Genomic DNA, 23,375 nt, shown 5'->3' on the forward strand with positions numbered 1-23,375 from the left:
GTAATACTGCCCTGCATACTGCATCCAATGTGGAAGGTATTCATTTTTGTCTTCAAGAGCTAAATAATACTTTTTGACCTCTGACTATTCTTGTGTCTACAGAAGCCTCCCTTTAAACAACAGTGCCACTGTTTATCAGTACATTATACTCATAACTTGCACATCCTCCCAGAGATAACCACTAAAGAAAATGTTCAGGAAGGCTTGTACTACTGAGTGGGGACATACAAATTGTTACTGCAGTATCCTGATGAAGTACATCTGTCGCAGCAATACACAGAACTAAATGTGGGGAAACTGAGGATTCAGTGAGATCATTGCCTCTGGGGTTAGTGTGTATGGTTTTGATAATAGTCATTATCTCCAGTTATGAGGTCAGAAATCTAAATTTCCAAGTGTTGTCTGTCATGAATAAAATCCTTATTTCACCACCAAACCAAAAGTGAAATGAACATTCTGTTTATTGCTTTCTGTATTGATCATACTATACAGTTCATTAATGCTTACATCATAGATTATCATTTCTGCTTTCTGCATTTCTTATTAAATAAGGAATTTAACTCATTCACTGCCAGCCATTGGCAGTGAATGAGTTAAACCCATTGACTCATTCACTGCCATTGACGGCTATAGACGTCAATGGCAGTGAATGAGTTAACATGTGACTTGGACAACAAAACCTAGTTGTGGATGTGGATCATCTAAAAGTATATACTGTGCTGTGTAATTTCTACACATTAATCAATACATTTGATACAGTGTCACTTTGAAATGCTCTTTGGCATCATCAGCATTCTCAGAGGTAAAACATCCTCCACCCATTCACCATCAGAGCGTAACATCCTCTGCCATAAATCAGCTTCATCTGTCGTTGAATCCATCCAAGACACTTCCACACCGTAACTCTCCCCTGCACAGACAAGCACAGACATTACACTGATTTCATTGAGTGACACGATGTACTGTATTGGCGTTTATATCCAGTAGAAGAGTAAAAGATGGAGCAACAGGCAAAAATGATAATAAAATTTTTTACAATAAAATCTATTAATAGTGACATAAATTTGAAGATACTACAGGTGAAATGTATTATTTGTCTGTCGTTAGGGTAAAATGAACAGGAATTAACAGGGAACATTACAGTAAAGCTTTAAACAAACTAAAGTAAGGACTATGAAAAGTTAGACACAATATGTTCAAAGTTTGACCTTTAACTTTATGGCATTTGTGGACAAACGATGGCCAGTTAGGCTGTTTAATCCAGCCTATCAAACATTTACAAAACTACGTTGTGTTAAAATGCTCTTCATAGACTACAGCTCTGCATTTAACACCATAATTCCCTCCACACTCACCACCAAGCTGGAGCATCTGGGACTCAGCTCATCTATGTGTCAGTGGATCTCCAACTTCCTAACTGGCAGACCACAGGCAGTAAGGATGGGCGGACATGTCTCAGCCTCCACCACTCTCAGCACTGGAGCCCCCCAGGGGTGTGTTCTGAGCCCCCTGCTGTACTCTTTGTACACATATGACTGCGTGGTCACTACCAGCTCCACCACCATCATCAAGTTTGCTGACGACACCGTCGTGGTGGGCCTGATCTCTGATAACAACGAGACGGCCTACCTGAAGGAGATTAGGAATCTGGAGAACTGGTGCCAGAGGAACAACCTCCTTCTAAACGTCAGTAAGACAAAGGAGCTGATAGTGGACTTCAGCACTAAGCAGGAGAGGAACTACCAGACCCCCGTCATCAACGAGTGCCCAGTGGAGAGAGTGGACAGCTTCAAATACCTCGGAGTTCACATCACGCAGGACCTGTCATGGTCCTGTCACATCAACACCGTGGTGAAAAAGGCCCGACAGCGTCTCTACCACCTCAGACGCTTGAGAGACTTCCAACTGCCCTCCAAGGTGCTCAGGAACTTTTACTCGTGCACCATAGAGAGCATCCTGACGGGAAACATCTTAACCTGGTTCGGGAACAGCACCATGCAGGACAGACGAGCTCTACAGAGGGTTGTGCGGTCAGCTGAGCGCACCATCCGCTCCGAGCTCCCTGACCTGCACTCAGTCTACAGCAGGCGGTGCTGGACCAAGGCCAGGAAGATGGTGAAGGACCTCAGCCATCCCAACAACAGACTGTTCTCTCTGCTGAGGTCAGGAAAGCGATTCCGCTCCCTGAAGACCAACACAGAGAGACTGAGGAGGAGCTTCTTCCCGCAGGCGATACGGTCTCTCAATCACACCACCACACAGTACTGACCCACACATACAGTTCTTACACACACACTGGACTTTCTGGACTTTGGTTTTGCACAACACTGGTCACTATATTCTTCATTTCCAGTTAATACTTGTACAGCTGCTGTTATTGTGTATATATTTATTTATATTTATATTTCTTCATACATTCTTATATAGTTCTATATTGTGTATTTTGTTGTACAGTTATTTTATTTTCAACTTTAATTTATATATTTTATCTTATTCTTCCCAGTTAAATTTACCCTTCATTCTAATTTGTGTTGTACAGTTATTTCATTTTTAACCTTAATTTATATTTTATTCCTTCCTAGTTAAATTTACCCTTTTTAATTTTTCATATTTATTTCCTATCTTATTCATAGCCTTTTCCTTTTTTGTTTTCTTTAGGTCACGAGCAGTTGTCCAAGCATTTCACTACATATCGTACTGTGTATGACTGTGTACGTGACAAATAAAATTTGAATTTGAATTTGAATTTGAATTTTAATAAAGCACAAAGCCCAGAAAACTGATGAACACCAAAAGCTGTCCTGAGAATTGCCACAACTAAACTGACACCAAGCATCGATATTGTGACCAACAACACGGTTCCCAGTAATATTGAATAAAGTACGTACGTAGCTTACCTTAGGTGGGGATGGCGTAAATTAGGTTACTTTACCCCATCCCCTACACCTCGCCCAGCCTGTCTTTAAAGCCCTTGTGCCAAACAGTTTGCCCACCTCTGGCCTACTGTAGACCACAGTGTAACTTCCCTCTGACCCTTTGACAACAGGGCTTCCTTTGCTTTCTCCTCCTTATATTCTCCAAGGAGCTTGGAAAGAAAAGCGTCTGGACTTCTTTAAGTGGCTTGAAGACGTTTCACCTCTCATCCGAGAAGCTTCTTCAGTACTAAGGTCAAATGGTGGAGAGTCCCAGATTTAAGCTCTGTGGGAGTTTCCCACCGAGAGGGACAAAGGGCCCCCTGATGATCCTCTACCTAATCACACGAGCCAAGGTGTGAACATGGGTGTGGGTCACAATCAGCCAGGGTTTCGGGTAAGCTCATTGTGAAACCTGGCCCCGCACTATCATGTCAGGTATTGAGACTGTACTGGGTTGAGAAGTGAAGGCCAGGTTCAGTGCCAGGTGGAAAAGAGTTTGCATAGCTCACATTTGTACTTGATAGTCTGACAATGGAGTAAACTTTCACCTGTTCCCAGGCCAAGCCTCAGACCACCGATGTAGTGATTGTCGAGTCGGCCATGATCCCACACTGTGATCTCAATGCAGACCTCCCTGAGATCCTCTGGTCGGAGGCCATCATACACCATGGTGTGGTTAAACATGGGATTGGCTGTCCTTGTCACTACGCGAGTTCTCTGTCTGCTTCTCCGGCTTGTATCAGGACGTAGAGTACTACAGCAGCAGGACAGGCAGGAGATAGAAGGAAACAATTCATTTGGAAGGAACGGACTGAAACACTTGTGCAAAGTAATCATAATGAAATCAATAAATAAGACATGGTAAATAATAAATAAGTCACAGTCCTGGGTCTGTGACCCAGTTTTTGAATGTATTATGGACTCATGATTCTTTCATTGGGATTTTAGAGATGATTGATCTTTAAGTCTGTTGTGAATATAATATTACTACTTTGTGTTTCTAAGTTTGTCTTTGCTTCTAGTCCTTGGTTTCTCATGATGTTACTCCTTTTCTATGTGCAGTCTCCCAGTCGTGTCCCCGGAGTCTCCATGTCTGTTTATCCCAAGTCTCACTGTTCAGTTCATGTGTCTCAGTGTGTGTTACTTCCTGTTTTACTTTGATAGTCTTCAGTCTCGTTTGCATCGTGTTCAGAGTGTGCGTCTCGCTCTGTGTGTTGTTGTGTTCTCCTTATTGTAGACGATGTCCTGTTTAGTTTTGTATTTTGCCTTTTGTTCTTTGTCACCTTTGTTACCAGCAGTAAAGCTGTGATTTTGACTTGACTTCTGTGACTGCATTCTGGGTTTCACTCTGTTTGTATATTGTGCCAAATATGTGCTGCAGGCAGGTGTGGAGCTATTGAGAATTCTCATTTTCAGATGATGGGTGCACTGCAATGGATCAGTGATATTTTCCAAATAATTGCTTTTGTAAGGTCATTAGTCCAAAACTAGATGATGTTCACTTAACGTAAAACAAATAATCAGTTAACTGGTTAATTGTGTGATAATTTTACAGGAAGCAGGCGTTCTAACTTTGACACTTTGTTTACGTCACTTTTACAATTAGCTGCTGCTTCGGGACTCCAACTGCAACCAATCACACAACTGTCTCCACTCTGTCTCGATTGACATGTATTTTTATTAATGTTTTATTGTCGGGTCTACCTTACAATATGAAGCACCTTAAGGTTGCTGTGGTTTGGCGCTGTATAACTAAAATTGAACTGAATTGAAATTAAATGGAGAAACTATTTGAAATAAACCAGTTTGATTGAAATAACATAATTAAACAAGAAAATATTAAACGGTTTATTTTGGTTTTGTTATTTCAAGGTTCAGACTTTGAATCTCAGCAAACAGTGTACTGTTTCCTACCATTTCACAAATGGGTCGATAACGAGGCCTCTAACCAGCGGAAGATTCTTGCAGTCTTTCACCCAAATCTGCACCTCAGCGCTTTCCATCGTAGATGTTCTCCTAACTGTGCGTGCAATAAGACCACAATAAGTAACATAAATGATAAACATAAAGGGAGAGAGCTGATCAAAAGGAAGGCCTCACCGAGGGATGTCTGCGGCAGGAATCTCAGAGCGACTCTCATCTGTGCTCTGCTGTCGATAAGACACGAGGCAGCTGGTGCTGAGGCTTGTGCTGACACCTAAAGGATTACGCTGAGTAAATGTCTAATAACTGCGACAATATTCACATAATGCTTTGAGAAATTAAGCATTTACCCTGGTTTTTAATACATATTCATTTATCTGCGTGTTGCTGAAGTCCCACTCCAACAAATTAAGGTTCACGTCACCCAGGAATCGGTTGCGTCCGAAGCTGCTGTCGTGCCACACTGAAACGTTCAGACTCTGAGTTTTCAACACCTGCATCATTACTTTAAACTGTAAAACGGGAAAAGACAATGAACAGAAGTAGAGCATTTTCACAACATATCCTTAGATATAAATGCCATCCTGTAAAATCCTGTTTCTATAAGATTGTCAGCAACGATGTACATTGGAGCAAAAAAGTATTTAGCCAGCCACCGATTGTGCAAGTTCCCCCACTTAAAATGATGACAGAGGTCAGTAATTTGCACCAGAGGTACACTTCAACTGTGAGAGACAGAATGTGAAAAAAAATCCATGAATTCACATGGTAGGATTTGTAAAGCTCCTCCTTGAATCGCTACCTTATCGTGGTGGAGGGGTTTGTGTGTCCCAGGGATCCCAGGGGCTATGTTGTCTGGGGGCTTTTGCCCCTTGGTAGGGTCTCCCATGGCAAATTGGCCCTGGGTGAGGGACCAGACAAAGAGCGATTCAGAAGACCCTTATGAAAAGGATACCGAGGGAACAGTTTACCCTGCCCGGGATAGGGTTACCGGGGCCCCACCCTGGAGCCAGGCCCGGGGAGGGTGCCCGAGGGCGAGCGTCTGGTGGCCGGGCCTTAGTCCATGGGGCCCGGCCGGGCACAGCCCGAAGAGGAGACATGGGCCCCTCCTCCCGCAGGCCCACCACCCGCAGGAGGCGCCATAGGGGTCGGGTGCATTGTGTGCCGGGTGGCGGCCAGAAGCGGAGGCCCTGGCGGACTGACCCCCGGCTGCCAAGAATGGCAATAGGGACATGGAATGTCACCTCTCTGGTGGGGAAGGAGCCTGAGTTAGTGCTTGAGGTTGAGAGGTACCGGCTAGATATAGTCGGGCTCACCTCTACACATGGCTTGGGCTCTGGAACCAGTCTCCTGGAGAGGGGCTGGACTCTGTCTCAGTCTGGAGTTGCCCCTGGTGAGAGGCGGCGGGCTGGGGTGGGTATTCTAATATCCCCTCGGCTTGCTGCCGGTACGTTGGGGTTTTTCCCGGTGGACGGGAGGGTTTGTTCCCTGCGCCTTAGGGTCGGGGAACGGGTCCTGACTGTCATCTGCGCTTATGCGCCGAGTGGCAGTTCAGAGTACCCAGCCTTCTTAGAGTCCCTGGGGGGGGTGCTGGAGGGTGCTCCACCTGGAGACTCTGTTGTCCTGCTGGGAGACTTCAATGCTCACGTGGGTAACGACAGCAAGACCTGGAGGGGCGTGATTGGGAGGAACGGCCTCCCTGATCTGAACCCGAGCGGTGCTTTGTTATTGGACTTCTGTGCTAATCACAGTTTGGCCATAACGAAACACCCTGTTCGAACACAAGAGTGTCCATAAGTCCACGTGGCACCAGGACGCTCTAGGCCGTAGGTCGATGATCGATTTTGTAATCTTATCAGCAGACCTGCGACCATATGTTCTGGACACTCGGGTAAAGAGAGGGGCTGAGCTGTCAACTGATCACCACCTGGTGGTGAGTTGGATCAGGTGGCGGGGGAGGACGCTGGACAGACCTGGTGCACCTAAACGCGTAGTGAGGGTGTGCTGGGAACGTCTAGCAGAGGCCCCAGTCCGCGAGATCTTCAACGCACACCTCCGGCAGAGCTTCAACAGCATTCCGAGGGAGACTGGGGACATTGAGTCCGAATGGACCATGTTCAGCGTCTCCATTGCCGAAGCTGCTGCATTGAGCTGCGGCCGCAAGGTGGTTGGTGCCTGCCGTGGTGGTAATCCCCGAACCAAATGGTGGACACCAGAGGTGAAGGGAGCCACCAGGCTGAAGAAGGAGTCCTATCGGGCTTGGTTAGCCTGTGGGACTCTGGAGGCAGCCGACAGGTATCGACAGGCCAAGCGGAATGCGGCTCGGGCAGTGGCTGAAGCAAAAACTCGGGTGTGGGAGGAGTTCGGAGAGGCCATGGAAAAAGACTTTCGGACTGCCTCGAAGAGATTCTGGCAAACCGTCAGACGTCTCAGGAGGGGAAAGCGGTGCTCTACCTGCACTGTGTATAGTGCTGGCGGAGCGCTGCTGACGTCGACTGAGAAAATTGTCAGGCGGTGGAAGGAATACTTCGAGGACCTCCTTAATCCCACTGACACATCTTCCGAAGAGGAAGCAGAGTCTGGGGATGAGGGGAATGACCCGCCAATTTCCGGGGGCGAGGTCACTGAGGCAGTTAAACAACTCCTTGGTGACAGAGCCCCTGGTGTTGATGAGGTCCGCCCCGAGTTCCTTTGTCACTGATTCTGTTCATAATTTTTATGGACAGGATTTCTAGGCGCAGCCAAGTGGCGGAGGGCTTTCGCTTTGGTGGCCTCAGAATCTCATCTCTGATTTTTGCGGATGATGTGGTTCTGTTGGCTTCATCGGGTGAGGGCCTCCAGCTCGCACTGGAACGGTTCGCAGCCGAGTGTGAAGCAGCGGGAATGAGGATCAGCACCTCCAAATCTGAGGCCATGGTTCTCAGCCGGAAAAGGGTGGAGTGCCCACTCCAGGTTTGGGGATGAGTTCCTGCCCCAAGTGGAGGAGTTCAAGTATCTCGGGGTCTTGTTCGCGAGTGATGGGAGAAGGGAGCTGGAGATCGACAGACGGATTGGGGCTGCAGCTGCAGTAATGCAGACGCTGCACTGGTCCGTCGTGGTGAAGAGGGAGCTGAGTGTAAAAGCGAAGCTCTCAATTTACCGGTCGATCTACGTCCCTACCCTCACCTATGGCCACGAGCTGTGGGTAGTGACCGAAAGAACGAGATCGCGGATACAAGCGGCAGAAATGAGCTTCCTCCGAAGGGTGGCTGGCCTCTCCCTTAGAAATAGGGTGAGAAGTTCGGCCATCCGGGAGGGGCTCAGAGTAGAGCAGCTGCTGCTCCACATCGAAAGGAGCCAGCTGAGGTGGTTCGGGCATCTGACAAGGATGCCCCCTGGGCGCCTCCTGGGTGAGGTGTTCCAGGCATGTCCCACCGGGAGGAGGCCCCGGGGCAGACCCAGGACACGCTGGAGAGATTATATCTCTCGGCTGGCCTGGGAACGCCTTGGTATTCCCCCGGATAAGCTGGAGGAGGTGGCTGGGGAGAGGGAGGTCTGGGCCTCTTTGCTTAGGCTGCTGCCCCCGCGACCCGGCCTCGGATAAAGCGGATGAAGATGGATGGATGGATGGATTTGTAAAGAATTTATTCGTAAATCAGGGTGGAAAATAAGTATTTGGTCACCTCAAACAAGGAAAATCTCTGGCTCTCACAGACCTGTAACGTCTTCTGTAAGAAGCTTTTCTGTCCCCCACTCGTTACCTGTATGAATGGCACCTGTTTGAACTCATCATCTGTATAAAAGACACCTGTCCACAGCCTCAAACAGTCAGACTCCAAACTCCGCCATGGCCAAGACCAAAGAGCTTTCGAAGGACACCAGGAAAAGTATTGTAGACCTGCACCAGACTGGGAAGAGTGAATCTACAATAGGCAAGCAGCTTGGTGTGAAAAAACCAACTGTGGGAGCAATCATCAGAAAATGGAAGACATACAAGACCACTGATAATCTCCCTCCATCTGGGGCTCCACGCAAGATCTCATCCCGTGGGGTCAAAATGATCATGAGAAGGGTGAGCAAAGATCCCAGAACCACACGGGGGGACCTGGTGAATGACCTGCAGAGAGCTGGGACCAAAGTAACAAAGGTCACCATCAGTAACACACTACAACGGCAGGGAATCAAATCCCGCAGTGCCAGACGTGTTCCGCTGCTGAAGCCAGTGCATGTCCAGGCCCGTCTGAAGTTTGCCAGAGAGCACATGGATGATACAGCAGAGGATTGGGAGAATGTCATGTGGTCAGATGAAACCAAAGTAGAACTTTTTGGTATAAACTCAACTCGTCGTGTTTGGAGGAAGAAGAATACTGAGTTGCATCCCAAGAACACCATACCTACTGTGAAGCATGGGGGTGGAAACATCATGCTATGGGGCTGTTTTTCTGCCAAGGGGACAGGACGACTGATCCGTGTTAAGGACAGAATGAATGGGGCCATGTATCGTGAGATTTTGAGCCAAAACCTCCTTCCATCAGTGAGAACTTTGAAGATGAAACGAGGCTGGGTCTTCCAACATGACAATGATCCAAAACACACCGCCTGGGCAACAAAGGAGTGGCTCCGTAAGAAGCATTTGAAAGTCCTGGAGTGGCCTAGCCAGTCTCCAGACCTCAACCCCATAGAAAATCTGTGGCGGGAGTTGAAAGTCCGTGTTGCTCGGCGACAGCCCCAAAACATCACTGCTCTCGAGAAGATCTGCATGGAGGAATGGGCCAAAATACCAGCTACTGTGTGTGCAAACCTGGTAAAGACCTATAGTAAACGTTTGACCTCTGTTATTGCCAACAAAGGTTATGTTACAAAGTATTGAGTTGTATTTTTGTTATTGACCAAATACTTATTTTCCACCCTGATTTACCAATAAATTCTTTACAAATCCTACCATGTGGATTCATGGATTTTTTTTTCACATTCTGTCTCTCACAGTTGAAGTGTACCTCTGGTGCAAATTACTGACCTCTGTCATCATTTTAGGTGGGGGAACTTGCACAATCGGTGGCTGACTAAATACTTTTTTGCCCCACTGTAAGTAGCACTCGACTCATTGATGCCCATCACGATTACCAAAGGTTAGTCCTTTATAATACTTCCTTTGAACAACTAATATTTTGAATATTTTGAAATACCAGTGGAGCGCTTTGTTCTTACGGTGCAGGATTGTTTGCTTCCTGGAGTTTCTCAAAGTTCGGCACCTCTCCCTTGAAGCCAGATCCTATTTTCAGGAGACACTTTTAACATAAGGCTTCAGATTTCCCTTTTGCTAAAGCTTATGTGCACCCAGGGCCAGATCAGATCATCCTGAACAGCCCCTTAGTTTTGTTGCTAAACTGTTAGGCCTCCTGAGATGTGATGCGTTCCTTTTCTCCTCTTTCATTGTTATTTATAAGCTTCTAATGTCATGGAGTGGGTCATCTTTCCCCTTTAGTTTGGGCTTTGCCTCTCTGACCTCTCTCCTGGTGTCTTTATGTAAATATCTGTAGATCTATAGCTGCATGGTTCTGATCTGCAGTTACAAGTCCAACCACTCCACCCTGCTCTCAGACGAGACAGCTGTGACAGCTGGCTGCCTCTGTGTGGTCAGTCGGTGGTTTTTCCCTGTTAAAAGTTGCTTGTTGACTGGATGTTATATAAATACAACCTCAGATCTCTGTGCATGAGATTTCTCCAGATTCTTGGACTCTCTGGTGATTTTAACTACTGTTGATAATGACATATTCAAAGTTTTTCCACAATTTTACATTCAAGAATATTCTTCTAAAATCGTCCCACAATTCGTGGAGTTTTTTGCACATTTTTTAAATCCTGCCTCTCAAAGGTATCCTTTTCATATCCAGTTATGTTACCGACCTATAGTAAGTAAGGAGCTAGTAAACCAAACTAGGTGAAAACTGAATTTAAGAAAAACCTGTTTCTTCTCAGTACTGCTCAGTTTTCTGGCGTTTTGTTGTCCCCATCCCAACTTTTTTTTGTACATGATAATGATGTATAAGAATGAGCTACTTCTTTCATGAAATAGTCATTTTCTGAACAGGGTTTATAAAGCTGGTGTGCACTGAGCAGAGGTTGTATTAATAAAAGGAAACGTACCACAGCCAGTGAATTTAACAGCTGGAATCATGAAACAAGTACAACCGGACACGTTTTGAATAAAATGAATAAATTCATTTGATTTTTTTCAGCTGAACAAGAGTTCAGGGTTTACACAAACAGACATGTGTAAAAGATTAAATATGGCACTCTCACCGTGAGGATTTCACTGTAGGTGGGGTTTAATGTCTTCTTTTTTACACTGGTTTTTCTCTTTCCCAGCTTAGTTGTGTCTGGAAGAAGATAACATTTCACATACCTGTGAATGCACAGCAGAGTTAAACTCTTGTTCTAAACTTGATTTACTTTATAGAGTGAATATTTGACACTTTATGTCAAGGAAATACATCTTTAGCAAATGTGATTCATATTTCAAACTGTTCGTTAAACGTGGGGTTGTTCCAGCGTTCAGCACTTACGGGTCAGAACGATGTTTCTTTCTGTCAGCTGTGGCCAGATCTCTGCAGTGCATCACAAAGATATGAAGCTCTCCAAGCTTCTGGATGTAGTTCACAGCAAACTGGATGCTTCCTTGGACGTTGATTTCAGCAGAGTCTGCAGGATAAATGCTGCTGCTGACCTGTTCAGTCATGACAGAGGAAATAAAAAACGTCTCTGATATTTGGGCCTTTTTATTTAAAGTGAAAACTGTGACTTTCGTATTGTGTGTATTGTATGTTTATTCACTCTGTAACAGGTTCCAGTCTATTGCTCCCATATAACAGCAACATTGCATCTGCACATTAGCAAACAAACCAAACTACCAGTTTTTGCATTCTAATCTTTAAAAAGTGACATAATCTACACGACAAATTAGCATTCAGTCTTTCAATGTAATCAACACATTGTGACATACAGAGGACGTTAGATTATACGTGGAGCTGCTGGTGTTCGTTTCAGCTCTCACGTTGGTCTTCAGAGGGCCTCCACTGTCCTTCTGTCCAAGCAAAGAGAAACACCAGGTCAAACACAATGTACAGCTGCATTCAACATGCACGAGTCAAGCAAGGCTAATTTACCTTGTTGTACAGAAGGACGGGTTCTGACACGCTGCTTTTCATCAGCCTCGAGCTGGAGAGTCTGGAAGCTTTTGGTGGAAGAGAGGAATTTTAATATTGTGCAGTGCAATGAATACAAAGTATGCTGATGTTGAAATCACTGCTCAGCCATCTTTTGCATCCTGATTAAAATGTGTATAAAGATAACTTCATGTTTATCTTTATTACCATCCATACTTAGATGCATTCGTTGGCTTGAATTGCACTGGGTTCTCTGGGTACCACGAGAAAGTACTTAGAAAGGCGGCGTCAAGATTTCTTTTGTTGTACCTCTGAAAATCTTTACCATTACCGAGCAGTCGCATTTACATTCTGACCTACAGAGATAAGCTGCACACACTGACGTGTGCAGTGGACTGCCGCTGCTTGTGCCTGCAGTGATATGTACTAATGTTGCTGATTCAGTTTTAAAGGGTGCTGTTGCACGTGCAGTGATGGTCGTTACTCGTTTGTGAGGTTAGGGTCAGATTTTCCAGACTTTCGGATGAAGACCTGCTCCTTGAGGATAACCGTTTCAGGGCTGGCGTGATGGGACTGGAGCTCCTCCTGGAACCTACCACAAATAAAAAATAAAAAAAATCAGCTGTAGGAAATGGAACCAACGCTGAGTTTTTATATACAAAGCAACAATTATTTATTTTCTGTCAATCAACATCAACAATAAACAAAACAAATTACTTTGTTAGATCAACTATATTACAATCAAAATCAGATTTACATGTAAAAAAAAAATCACTGTAGAGACAAACAAGTCTGTTTTTACTCAGAAACGCCTCAACAGTCAGAAAGAAGAGAGAAGGAAAAACTACTTAAACTAACACACACACACACACTCACGCACACACTCACACACACTCTCACACACACACTCACACACACGCACACACACACACACACACACTCACACACACGCACACACACACACACACACACTCACACACACGCACACACACTCACACACACACACACTCTCTCTCTCTCTCTACTGCCAAGTGTAAATGAACTGATGCTTATGTGGTGCTTCTCTTTCCTCCCACAGCTCTTTATATAAAATGCCACATTCACTTTCTTCTTAGCTTCAGTGCTTCCTACCCAACCTCATTCATGCTCTGATGGACGCATCAGAGAGCAACTCAGGGTTAGTATCTCGCCCAAGGATACTCAGCATGCAGACTTGAGGAGTCTGGGATCGAACCACCAACCTGATCAGGAGACGACCTGCTTTACCTCCTGAGCTACAGTATTTAGGTGGTCTATCGGGTTGTGGTCAGGAGTCTCTGTGCACTGCTGCACAGTCAGGTTGAAACAGCAAAGTGCCATCCCCAGCCTGTTCCCACACAGTTGGGAGCATACAGTTGTCCTACTAAGTGGCCAAGCGCAGCTCCTGTAAAACAACCCGACATCACAATCCCACCTCCATCAAAATTTACACTTGGCAGAGGACAGTTCTCCCGGCAACTGCTAAACCCAGACTCATCCATGGGATTGACAGATGGAGAAGTGTGACTTGGCACTCCAGAGAAGTCGCTTCGTCTGCTTTCTACAGACTTCTCTTTAGCTAATCTGAAGGCCACATGAAGTTTGGAGGTCTGTAGCGAATCTGCAGAAAGTTGGTAACCTGCAGTCTAAGTGGTGCAAACAGAGGAAGATAATGAAAGGCCTCTCTCGTCCCGACAATGGACTCTTCTCACTGTTGAGGTCAGGGAAGCACTTCCGCTCGCTTAAGGCCAACAAGGTGAAGAGGAAGAGGAGGAGCTTCTTCCCCCAGACTATTTGGGCCTGAACCAGGTGTAGGACTGGACTCTACATAGTTCTGCACACCATTGCACATGCACTTAATAACAACAATAACTGTACTCTGATCTGGTCTCACTCATATCACATCACTCTATTCAAGTATTTGGGATGTGCTAAGTGAATACTTTTGGCATATAGTGTATTTATCATTGGGAGAGTCTAACAACAGCTAAAAACTATTATTCTTCAGTTATGGACAGAAATCATTCAAAGAAAGGTTGTTTAACAATGAAAGAAAACAAATAGTAAAAACTTGGAAATGAACGTCTTACAAATTAGACTCACTGTGATGTTATGTGCTTTTTGTGACATGTAAAAACAGAAAACCTAACATTGAAATAATATTTGTAGCTGTCAGTCATGATCTTGATGTAAAAGCTCACTGCCTGAATCTGCCCAAAGCAGGCCCGCTAGCTGAGTCTTGACTGGAGTGTCTGTATTTGTTTTGCACAATCTGACTCTGGAAGGATTCCCACCAGTGAAACTGTCACTTTGGTGTCCTACAAAACCTCTAAGTGGACTCTGTGGACTGTGTAGATCATCACTCTGTGCAGTCGGTAAACAGAGGGAACAGCAGCCTTCTCCTGTGGCCTAACATAGTGCTGTTGTGTAAGGTTTTAAAGAGAGAGCCTTCCTGCATGGATCCCTCAGCACTGGAGGATTCCTGTTGAATTACCTTTTGGTGGCAGGTCTGAGATGTTGATTCCTTCATCATCTTCTTCAAATGTGAAAGATTCAGATTTGCTAGGACTTCGAGCTGGTAACATGTTGACTGTACAGCTGCAGGACTGCAGGAGCTCCTCAGCTGTCATCTGTCTAGACTCTGACTGAGAAACCGTGTCTGTCACCACCGTGGTTTTGTATCAAGATGTTACCGTCTCTCCATTTGATTTTTCTCTGTGATCAAATGATTGATGATATCAAGTGAGACTGAAAGGAAACTTCTTCATTACTGAGGCTTCCTTCACTCCAGCTGCCCTCCTACAGATATGCTTATACTGTCTGATCTGTGGGTCTGTCCTCTTGAAGAGTGGAACTTAATTGGAAGAGGAATTTGTACATCCCGTTCTTGCTTTTGGGATTTTAAAGGGTCAAAAGATATGATGTTTTCCTGTGGACCAGAACTCTGTACCCCTGCTGAAGAGTCATCCGTCTCCTCATAGATGAGGACTGGAGTAGCTCTGTATAAATCAGCAAAGATGCTGCGTTCAGTCTTTTGTAACGAGTATTTTCCTGGGACCCATCAGCAGCATCCTGCTCTGACATTGCTATTGCAAGCACAGGATTGTTCTTTATGTTGTTTACATCACAGCTGCACTGAGATCCATGTTGCATTTCTAATTCTCTCTTGGTTCCTGCACACCTATCAGCCATATTTGGTTATAGCGCTCACATGTAATTAGTACATCTGGCCCCAGATGACCTATTGTGCCGTGTCTTAACTGTCATTGTTATCTTTGGTTGATTATTTCTGTGAAAGTTTTCCAGACCCAAAGTCATGCAGTACAGATTAGAGCTCTGGAATGCACATCTCTGTAATTCCCTAGCTACTCTGGCAGCCTCTGGTATTTGGATTTCCTTTCCTTCTAACGACCCCTGAGAAAATCTCTGCTCCCAGCTCACTGCGCATTTTACAGCAAGTGATTCAGAGAATTCAAGAGCCCAGCTCAACGTTGTTCCTACAAGTAAAAGTTCCAAAAGTAAAAACTAAGAAAGAATTCGTTATTATTTGGGGGGATTTCTGAGTCACAATAAGGTAAAGTTGTAAGAAATAAGCAGCCAGTGTGAGCATTAACCTGCCATCCAGCCGCTGCTCGTGTCAGACATGCTGTTTATGGCAGACGCAGGATTTTTAAACATGAGCAACACAAGTTTCCCAGCTGGTCTCCTTAAAGAGCAACAAATCTGTCTGTACGTATCGTTTGTTGACGGGCTTGTTCATAGAATAATCCACTTCAAGTCACAATATATATTCTAATAACCAAAATATAATGTTTCCATAATAACTCACATTCCTTTGTTTGGCTTTGATTCACTGCTTCATCCGATGCCTGACTCTCCTTTTCAGGCTCGCTGTTGAACGGGTTTCTTATCTGCTACAAGAAAAAGATTACAACACAACACATGCAGCCACTGTAACATGAAACTGCAGTCATTTCTTTCAATTACAGGGCAGAAACAAACCTTCATGCGAGGCTGTGAATTTGATTTCAGAGTTTCTTGTTGGGTCTCATCGAGGTTCTGATGTTGATAACTGTAAACAAAGAACACGCGATGTGTTGACAAAGAAAAGTCGAGATAAACAGACTGTTCAGGTTGCTTTCCCAAAATCAACTCAAAGTTTTATTCTTTTGTGCAGCGGTATTTATAGGCAGAAAGTTCGTGTGTCAACAAGTTTCAAGTTAAAACCATATAAGCAAGGTCCCCCAGCTCTGAAAGAGGCCTTCTACAATCGTATCTCAACATACCTTTGACAGATCCGTTAAACACTAGACAGTTGGAATCCTTTGTTCTACAATTGCAGTATGATGCACCTTCAAGGCCTATAAATCTTATACAGAGGTCTCCTACATCCGTGAGTTCTGACACAACCCAGATGGTCTTCACATAAACATCTTCTGCAAGGGAGTGATAAGTAAAAGAGTGATTTGTTGGTGTTTTCCCTCCAACCTTAGTATCTACTTTCACACCATAAAATCTTGAGTTGACAAAGCAAGAGAAAATGACGGTTAACATAAAGAGCCTTGTTGAGTCACAGAATCTTCTGTCTAATATCATCAAAAAAAGTACCCCATAATACTAAAATATCTAACAGTAACTTTTTACAAATATTTCTTTAATATTCATACAAAACTTTACACTGAACAAACAAACCTGGGCTTTGAAGTGTTTTCTAAAAACAGCAGCTGTTTGTGAATTTACTGGCAGAAGAAATGTGAATGTTGATGTTTTCAGTTCTGTGAAGGACTCGTTTGACAGTTCGGCCTTGATCTTAATCAAACACAAACCATCATTTTACACACCAGTAGATTTAGCCGGGCACACGTGGACTCCATCAAACTGCAAAAGCAGTCTCATGGACCAAGAAGCACCACCAGAGCTTAACTGTACCTGTCATAACTAATACCTTCAAATACATTTATTAAACACACCAAAACCTTATTTGCTTTTCAGCAGCCAGTGACTCTCACAGACCTGACGCAGAACATTTGAGTCTGAAATCTTATCTCACTAACGGCAGCAAAGAATTTGTGGGACTTGTCCCCAGAATAGTGGAAAACGTGAACATATAAGACCTCGTAAGGAGATTAGTGAGCGGTACAGAGCGAGTTACTAAGTATCACTTAGTGCACAAGTCCCCTAACGAGCAGTTAAGAGCAAATAATCCTGGAGTGGAGCATGTGATGGAGCTCAAAGAACCTGGATTATGGGAGGAAACCTTGAAATACCCAGGCGACCACAGCCCTGGCGCCATGGTGGAGACGGCAACCGTGCGAACCACCGCGCAGATTTAAAATCCCTTTAAATTATTATTTAAATTAAGTAGATCAGCCAGAGATCATGGGGCGATCGTGGCTCAAGAGTTAGGAGTTCGCCTTGTAATCGGAAGGTTGCCGGTTCGAGCCCCGGCTTGGACAGTCTCGGTCGTTGTGTCCTTGGGCAAGACACTTCACCCGTTGCCTACTGGTGGTGGTCAGAGGGCCCGGTGGCGCCAGTGTCCGGCAGCCTCGCCTCTGTCAGTGCGCCCCAGGGTGGCTGTGGCTACAACGTAGCTGCCATCACCAGTGTGTGAATGTGTGTGTGAATGTGTGGATGACTGGATATGTAAAGCGCTTTGGGGTCCTTAGGGACTAGTAAGGCGCTATATAAATACAGGCCATTTACCAGATATTATGCTTACTGCCATGTTTTCAAGTAAGGAACCGTGTGTTAATTGTAAGAGAGAAGCGTGCAGTTCAAACTGTGTATGAAAACTTCAGGAGTCAAAATATTGATAAAGAACAGATTTGTGTGAAATCACGGCTGCTTGGCTGGTTTATCTTTCTTATACTCACTGATTATTGCTGAGCTCCATGTGAGGCTCCTGAAGGACACCACAGCAAACAGCTGGTAAGGACACGTCTTTGCTTTCAGTGCTGACAAAGCTGCACCTCTCAGCCGACGTCTGGGAGAGCTCCACTGCAGCACATCACACACAACTGCTGTTAAGAAGCTATTTTTAATTAGAGGAAAATGTTATCCAACTGTAAACAACCATATTTTGTTAATGCCGAGTTTAACTGCACTAGCCACGCCCAGGTCGATTACTGTCTATGTGTTAAATCAATAAAGCTCTTAAACAGAAACTTTCTGACAAAGTAAACTAAGCTAAAAGATCCTTAACAAAGTATGTCATGATCTAAAGAAACTTAAGAATGATTAAGAAAATAGATGAATGACATCTATCAGTCTGAAAATGGTTGCAAAGGTGATAGGTTTGTAGCTTGAATCTATCCGCTGGAACGTTGAAGACAATATAATTACACTGCAAAGCAAGACACAAATAGGCAAAGTTCTTCATGTTTCTCGTGCACGGGAGAGAACCGGACAGGCGCCGTTCCTTCGCTTGACCCCAGTTGCTCTCGTCCGTTCTCCCGTACCACTGCCCTTTTATTGAGGTTACATGAATATGCATAGGTTCATTAACATATGACGTCTACATACAAACAAAGAGTACCTTGTGTATGTATGTGTGTGTGTGTGTGTGTGTGTGTGTGTGTGTGTGTGTGTGTGTGTGTGTGGGGTCAGAGTGTGACCCCATAAATGACTTCCCTAAACCTGCTGGTCTGGAAGTCCAACAGTTCATCTAAACAAAAGGCACTTAGCCTAAAACAGATATAGCCACGTTAATCCTACCATAAAACAATAAAACAAGGTACGACCTCTTCTCATGCTCCCAGGATGTAGCCTTTGCAGCCTGTTAAAGATCACACATCCTATCACTACACAATCGATTATGCACCTCTAAGCATACTGTATATGGTTAAATATTTCTAAGCATAAATGACAATCAACAATACAAAACCTAACAAAAGGTATTTGGAGTCCAGGGAACCCACAGAGATCATCCACAGCTGTGAAAACGTGAAACAGTGAACTGTCCCAGAATTGGCCAACCTACCAAATTTACTCCAAGAGCCATTAGTGTGTCAGCGGCAATATCACAAACAAACGCAAAACAACAGCAAAAGGCCTCACTTGCCTTATTAATGTTGGTGTATGTGATTCAAAAATATGAAAGACACAATGGTCGGTTTGGGTTTCATGAGTTCTAAGACAAAAACACCACTAATAAATACGTCTGGGTGGATCTGTAGATGCAGCCTGACTCTGTGTGGAACGGTCGGAAAATAAAACTACTCCTTGTTACAAATATTTTGAATCTTTGATTTCAGGCTTTGCTTGGAGAGATCTTGCATTTTAATGTATCACACATCTTCTGGAAGGATGCAGCAGACTTACGTATAGTCTTCAGTTTAAATGTGCGCCTCATGGAGGCCCTGATGATGTCAGAGCCATGGATGCGATCCTGATGGCGAAGCTGCTTCGTCTCATAGAACCATTCTCCAGTCAAGTATCTCAGCTGGCTTTTGTTCATCACGGACTTCTGCAGGTTTCTGAGTGAAACCACATCAGTGGAAATTATAACAGTTAATAAACTTACCCTTTACTACATTTATAGTACAGGAGACACACATACATATATATATGTGTGTGTGTGTGTGTGTGTGTGTGTGTGTGTGTGTGTATACACACATATGTGATAATAAGAGATTGAAGGAGTTTCATTTTTATCTGCACCTCAAATTGTCCAATTAAATGTTTTCATAATCTATATCTTTATGTTTCCTGTGACTGAACAATAGAACGACTGACTCACTGGACACGTTGGTCCTCAAGCTTCTTTAGCTCAGCATCTCTTTTCAGCACAGTCAGGATGGTTTCCTGTTCCTCTTTGGTCAAGAAACTCAGGTCAATCATGGTGACAGTCGCCCCTTGTGTGATGCTTTGAGGTTGTGTTTAGTCATGTAGCTCTCCTTGAAGCTCACAGATGCTTTTATTGATCCTTGAAGTCAAACCAAGTGGCAACAACAGCTGTGTTTGATCCATGTTGTAGAACAGCTAAATACTAAGACAGAAATTCAGACGTTACTTTTTTCATCTGGACACATTTTTCTTTAGCTGGGTTCGTTTCTGCATCAGTGCTTGAATCTGAAAGAATCAAACGAGGGAGGGGAAATTCTTTCACCTGATTCAGAAAAGCCTGCTTCTCTATTAGCATTCAAAAGTAGTAAGCAGTAGAGCGACAGAGAGATCGGTCCAGCAGCTTCAGCAGCTTTGGTGTTAGCTTTACTTAAGCTTCACATAAAAAGCAGACGGCCTATAATATTATGCACATATGCACCATTTCAACAGTTTTTATATGAGCAGAAAATGCTCTTTTACTATGGTTTCATACATAATTCCACGTTCACACACTACGGGAGTCACAACATCAGTCTTAACTTTTGACTGGACATACAATGGATGCATTAAAATGATATCTCAACCATTTAGAGTTATAGTTTCTGCTATTTCCTGAGTATGAAGTTAGGAAGAAATCAACTCACCTCTTGCTGTAGAGCCCTGAGTGAAAGCTAAGCTACAAGCCCTGGGCTGATGTAGAAAGGTGGAGCTTCAGAGGACAGCTGAAGGAGGCGGCAGACAGATGATGGAGGTTCTGTCTGCACCACGTTTTACTCTGCAGAATATCACTTTTAGTCTCAGGAAGACCGTCTCACTGAGAAACAACCTTGCATCAACATGTAGCGTGTCGAGTTTGTTACTGTCAAACTTACAGCACAACTTCACCTCAAACAAACTGAGACTTTAATCAGTCAATAAATAAACCTCTGAGTTCAGAGGGGCGATTTGTTCTCTTGATACTGAAGTCACCACAACAACCTCAAAAGCGTGACCATTTTATTGTGTCACGGAGGACAGCAGGTGGACCTACGTGCAGATTCAAACCTGGAAAACAGCGATAAGGATTCTCAAGCTTTATTGATAAATACAAGGATAAACAATAACTAGTGTGGTATCTGAGATACGATGGGACTGTGGACAGAGCGAGAGAGCGGTTAGGTAAAGAGCAGAGAACTGAACACTGAATTCAGTGATACTGGATGGGTTTGGGTCTTACTTGGCAGGTGGAGTGATCTTCTTATGGCCTCTGACAGTGGACTCATCTCTGTGCTTGTCCTGCTAGACCTCAGTGCAGCGTTGGATACTGTCGACCATAATATCCTATTAGAGCGATTAGAACATGCTGTAGGTATTACAGGTACTGTGCTGCAGTGGTTTGTATCATATCTATCTAATAGACTCCAGTTTGTGCATGTAAATGGAGAGTCCTCTTCACACACTGAGGTTAATTATGGAGTTCCACAGGGTTCAGTGCTAGGACCAATTCTGTTTACATTATACATGCTTCCCTTAGGCAGCATCATTAGAAGACATAGCATACATTTACACTGCTATGCAGATGACACCCAGCTCTATCTGTCCATGAAGCCAGATAACACACACCAATGAGTTAAACTGCAGGAATGTCTTAAAGACATAAAGACCTGGATGGCCGCTAACTTTCTGCTTCTTAATTCAGATCAAACTGAGGTTATTGTACTCGGCCCTGAAAATCTTAGAAATATGGTATCTAACCAGATTCTTACTCTGGATGGCATTACCTTGGCCTCCAGTAACGCTGTGAGGAACCTTGGAGTCATTTTTGACCAGGACATGTCCTTCAACGCACATATTAAACAAATATGTAAGACTGCTTTCTTCCATTTGTGCAACATCTCTAAAATTAGAAATATCCTGTCTCAGAGTGACGCTGAGAAACTAGTTCATGCATTTATTACTTCCAGGCTGGACGACTGTAATTCATTATTATCAGGAAGTCCTAAAAACTCCCTGAAAAGCCTTCAGTTAATCCAAAATGCTGCAGCAAGAGTCCTGACAGGGACTAGAAAGAGAGAGCATATTTCTCCTGTATTGGCTTCCTGTTAAATCCAGAATTCAAAATCCTGCTCCTCACATACAAGGTCTTAAATAATCAGGCCCCTTCTTATCTTAATGACCTTGTAGTACCATGTCAGCCTATTAGAGCACTTCGCTCTCGCTCTGCAGGCCTACTTGTTGTTCCTAGAGTATTTAAAAGTAGAATGGGAGGCAGAGCCTTCAGTTTTCAGGCCCCTCTTCTGTGGAACCAGCTTCCAGTTTGGATTCAGGAGACAGACACTATCTCTACTTTCAAGATCATGCTTCAAACTTTCCTTTTTGCTAAAGCGTATAGTTAGGGCTGGACCAGGTGGCCCTGAATCCTCCCTTAGTTATGCTGCAATAGACGTAGGCTGCCGGGGATTCCCATGATGCATTGAGTTTGTTGTGATAAGATAAGATAAGATAAGATAAGATAAGATAACCTTTATTAGTCCCACACGTGGGAAATTTGTTTTGTCACAGCAGGAAGTGGACAGTGCAAAAGTTATGACGCAAAAATTAGAATACAATAAGAATAAATACAGTACACAGCTGTACAGAATAGAATAAAATAATATACTATATACAGTAGAATAAAATAGAATAAAAATATACAATAAGATAAAAATAGAATACGAACGCTATATACAACTGAGTAAAAATACAACGATGCCAGAAAAGATTATTGCACTTAGTGTTATTGCACATGTGTGGATGTGTGTGTTTGTTCAGTTAAAGTCTTTGTTGTGGAGTCTGACAGCAGTGGGGAGGAAAGACCTGCGAAATCTCTCCGTCCCACACCGTGGGTGCCGCAGTCTCCCACTGAAGGAGCTGCTCAGTGCTGTCACAGTCTGCTGCATGGGGTGGGAGATGTTGTCCATCAGGGATGACAGCTTAGCCGCCGTTCTCCTGTCACTCACCACCTCCACTGGGTCCAGAGGGCATCCTAGAACAGAGCTGGCCCTTCGGATCACCCTGTTCAGTCTCTTCCTGTCCCCAGCAGAGATGCTGCCGCCCCAGCAGACCACACCATAAAAGATAGCAGAAGCCACAACAGAGTCATAGAATTTCTTCAGGAGTGGGCCCTCCACCCCAAACGACCTGAGTCTCCACAGCAGGTACAGCCTGCTCTGCCCTTTCCTGTAGAGGGCGTCTGAGTTATGAGTCCAGTCCAGTCTGTTGTTCAGATGAACACCAAGGTACCTGTAGCTGTCCACAGCCTCAATGTCCATACCCTGGATGTTCAGTGGTTGCAGTGGAGAATGCTTGTGCCTGCGGAAGTCTACCACCAGCTCCTTGGTTTTACTGGCGTTGATCTGGAGGTAGTTCAGCTGGCACCAGTCCACAAAGTCTTGAGTCAGTCCTCTGTACTCCTTGTCGTCCCCATCAGTGATGAGGCCGACTATTGCAGAGTCATCAGAGAACTTCTGCAGGAAGCACTGGGTGGAATTGTGGGAGAAGTCTGCAGTGTAGATGGTGAAGAGGAACGGAG

General features: G+C 44.4%; 1 protein-coding gene across 3 annotated transcripts; it reads right to left on the reverse strand.

Annotated features, from left to right (window-relative positions):
• Positions 1 to 443: 443 nt before the first annotated feature.
• sytl2a (synaptotagmin-like 2a) lies at positions 444 to 21,806 on the reverse strand. Of its 3 annotated transcripts, none has more exons than XM_080307420.1 (16): positions 20,470 to 21,806; positions 19,740 to 19,988; positions 19,322 to 19,476; positions 17,875 to 17,998; positions 16,004 to 16,073; positions 15,831 to 15,912; positions 12,468 to 12,575; positions 11,984 to 12,051; positions 11,821 to 11,901; positions 11,384 to 11,544; positions 11,121 to 11,223; positions 5,189 to 5,350; positions 5,016 to 5,112; positions 4,830 to 4,935; positions 3,464 to 3,669; positions 444 to 910 (listed from the first exon to the last, which is right to left on the reverse strand). In XM_080307420.1, the coding sequence occupies exons 2-16, from the start codon at positions 19,838 to 19,840 to the stop codon at positions 762 to 764; spliced, it is 1,773 nt and encodes a 590-aa protein (XP_080163546.1). In that variant the 5' UTR covers positions 19,841 to 19,988; positions 20,470 to 21,806; the 3' UTR covers positions 444 to 761. The 3 variants fall into 3 exon arrangements, with proteins under 3 accessions (XP_080163546.1, XP_026037939.2, XP_080163545.1); XM_026182154.2 differs by having other exon boundaries at positions 15,831 to 15,915; XM_080307419.1 differs by lacking the exon at positions 20,470 to 21,806 and having other exon boundaries at positions 15,831 to 15,915; positions 19,740 to 20,310.
• Between the last annotated feature and the right edge of the window lie 1,569 nt (positions 21,807 to 23,375).

This window comes from Astatotilapia calliptera, chromosome 10 (assembly GCF_964374335.1).
Source record: "Astatotilapia calliptera chromosome 10, fAstCal68.1, whole genome shotgun sequence".
Classification (NCBI taxonomy): domain Eukaryota; kingdom Metazoa; phylum Chordata; class Actinopteri; order Cichliformes; family Cichlidae; genus Astatotilapia; species Astatotilapia calliptera.

What these genes read in the sequence shown, in the direction of transcription:
- sytl2a (XM_026182154.2), bottom strand. Translation starts at nt 19,840, where the DNA reads ATGATTGACCTGAGTTTCTTGACCAAAGAGGAACAGGAAACCATCCTG. An exon ending in TCAAAGCCAAACAAAGGAAT is followed by an intron (nt 12,576 to 15,830) that starts GTGAGTTATTAT and finishes TATTTGTGGTAG; the next exon opens with GTTCCAGGAGGAGCTCCAGT. An exon ending in CCGTCCTTCTGTACAACAAG is followed by an intron (nt 11,902 to 11,983) that starts GTAAATTAGCCT and finishes TTGCTTGGACAG; the next exon opens with AAGGACAGTGGAGGCCCTCT.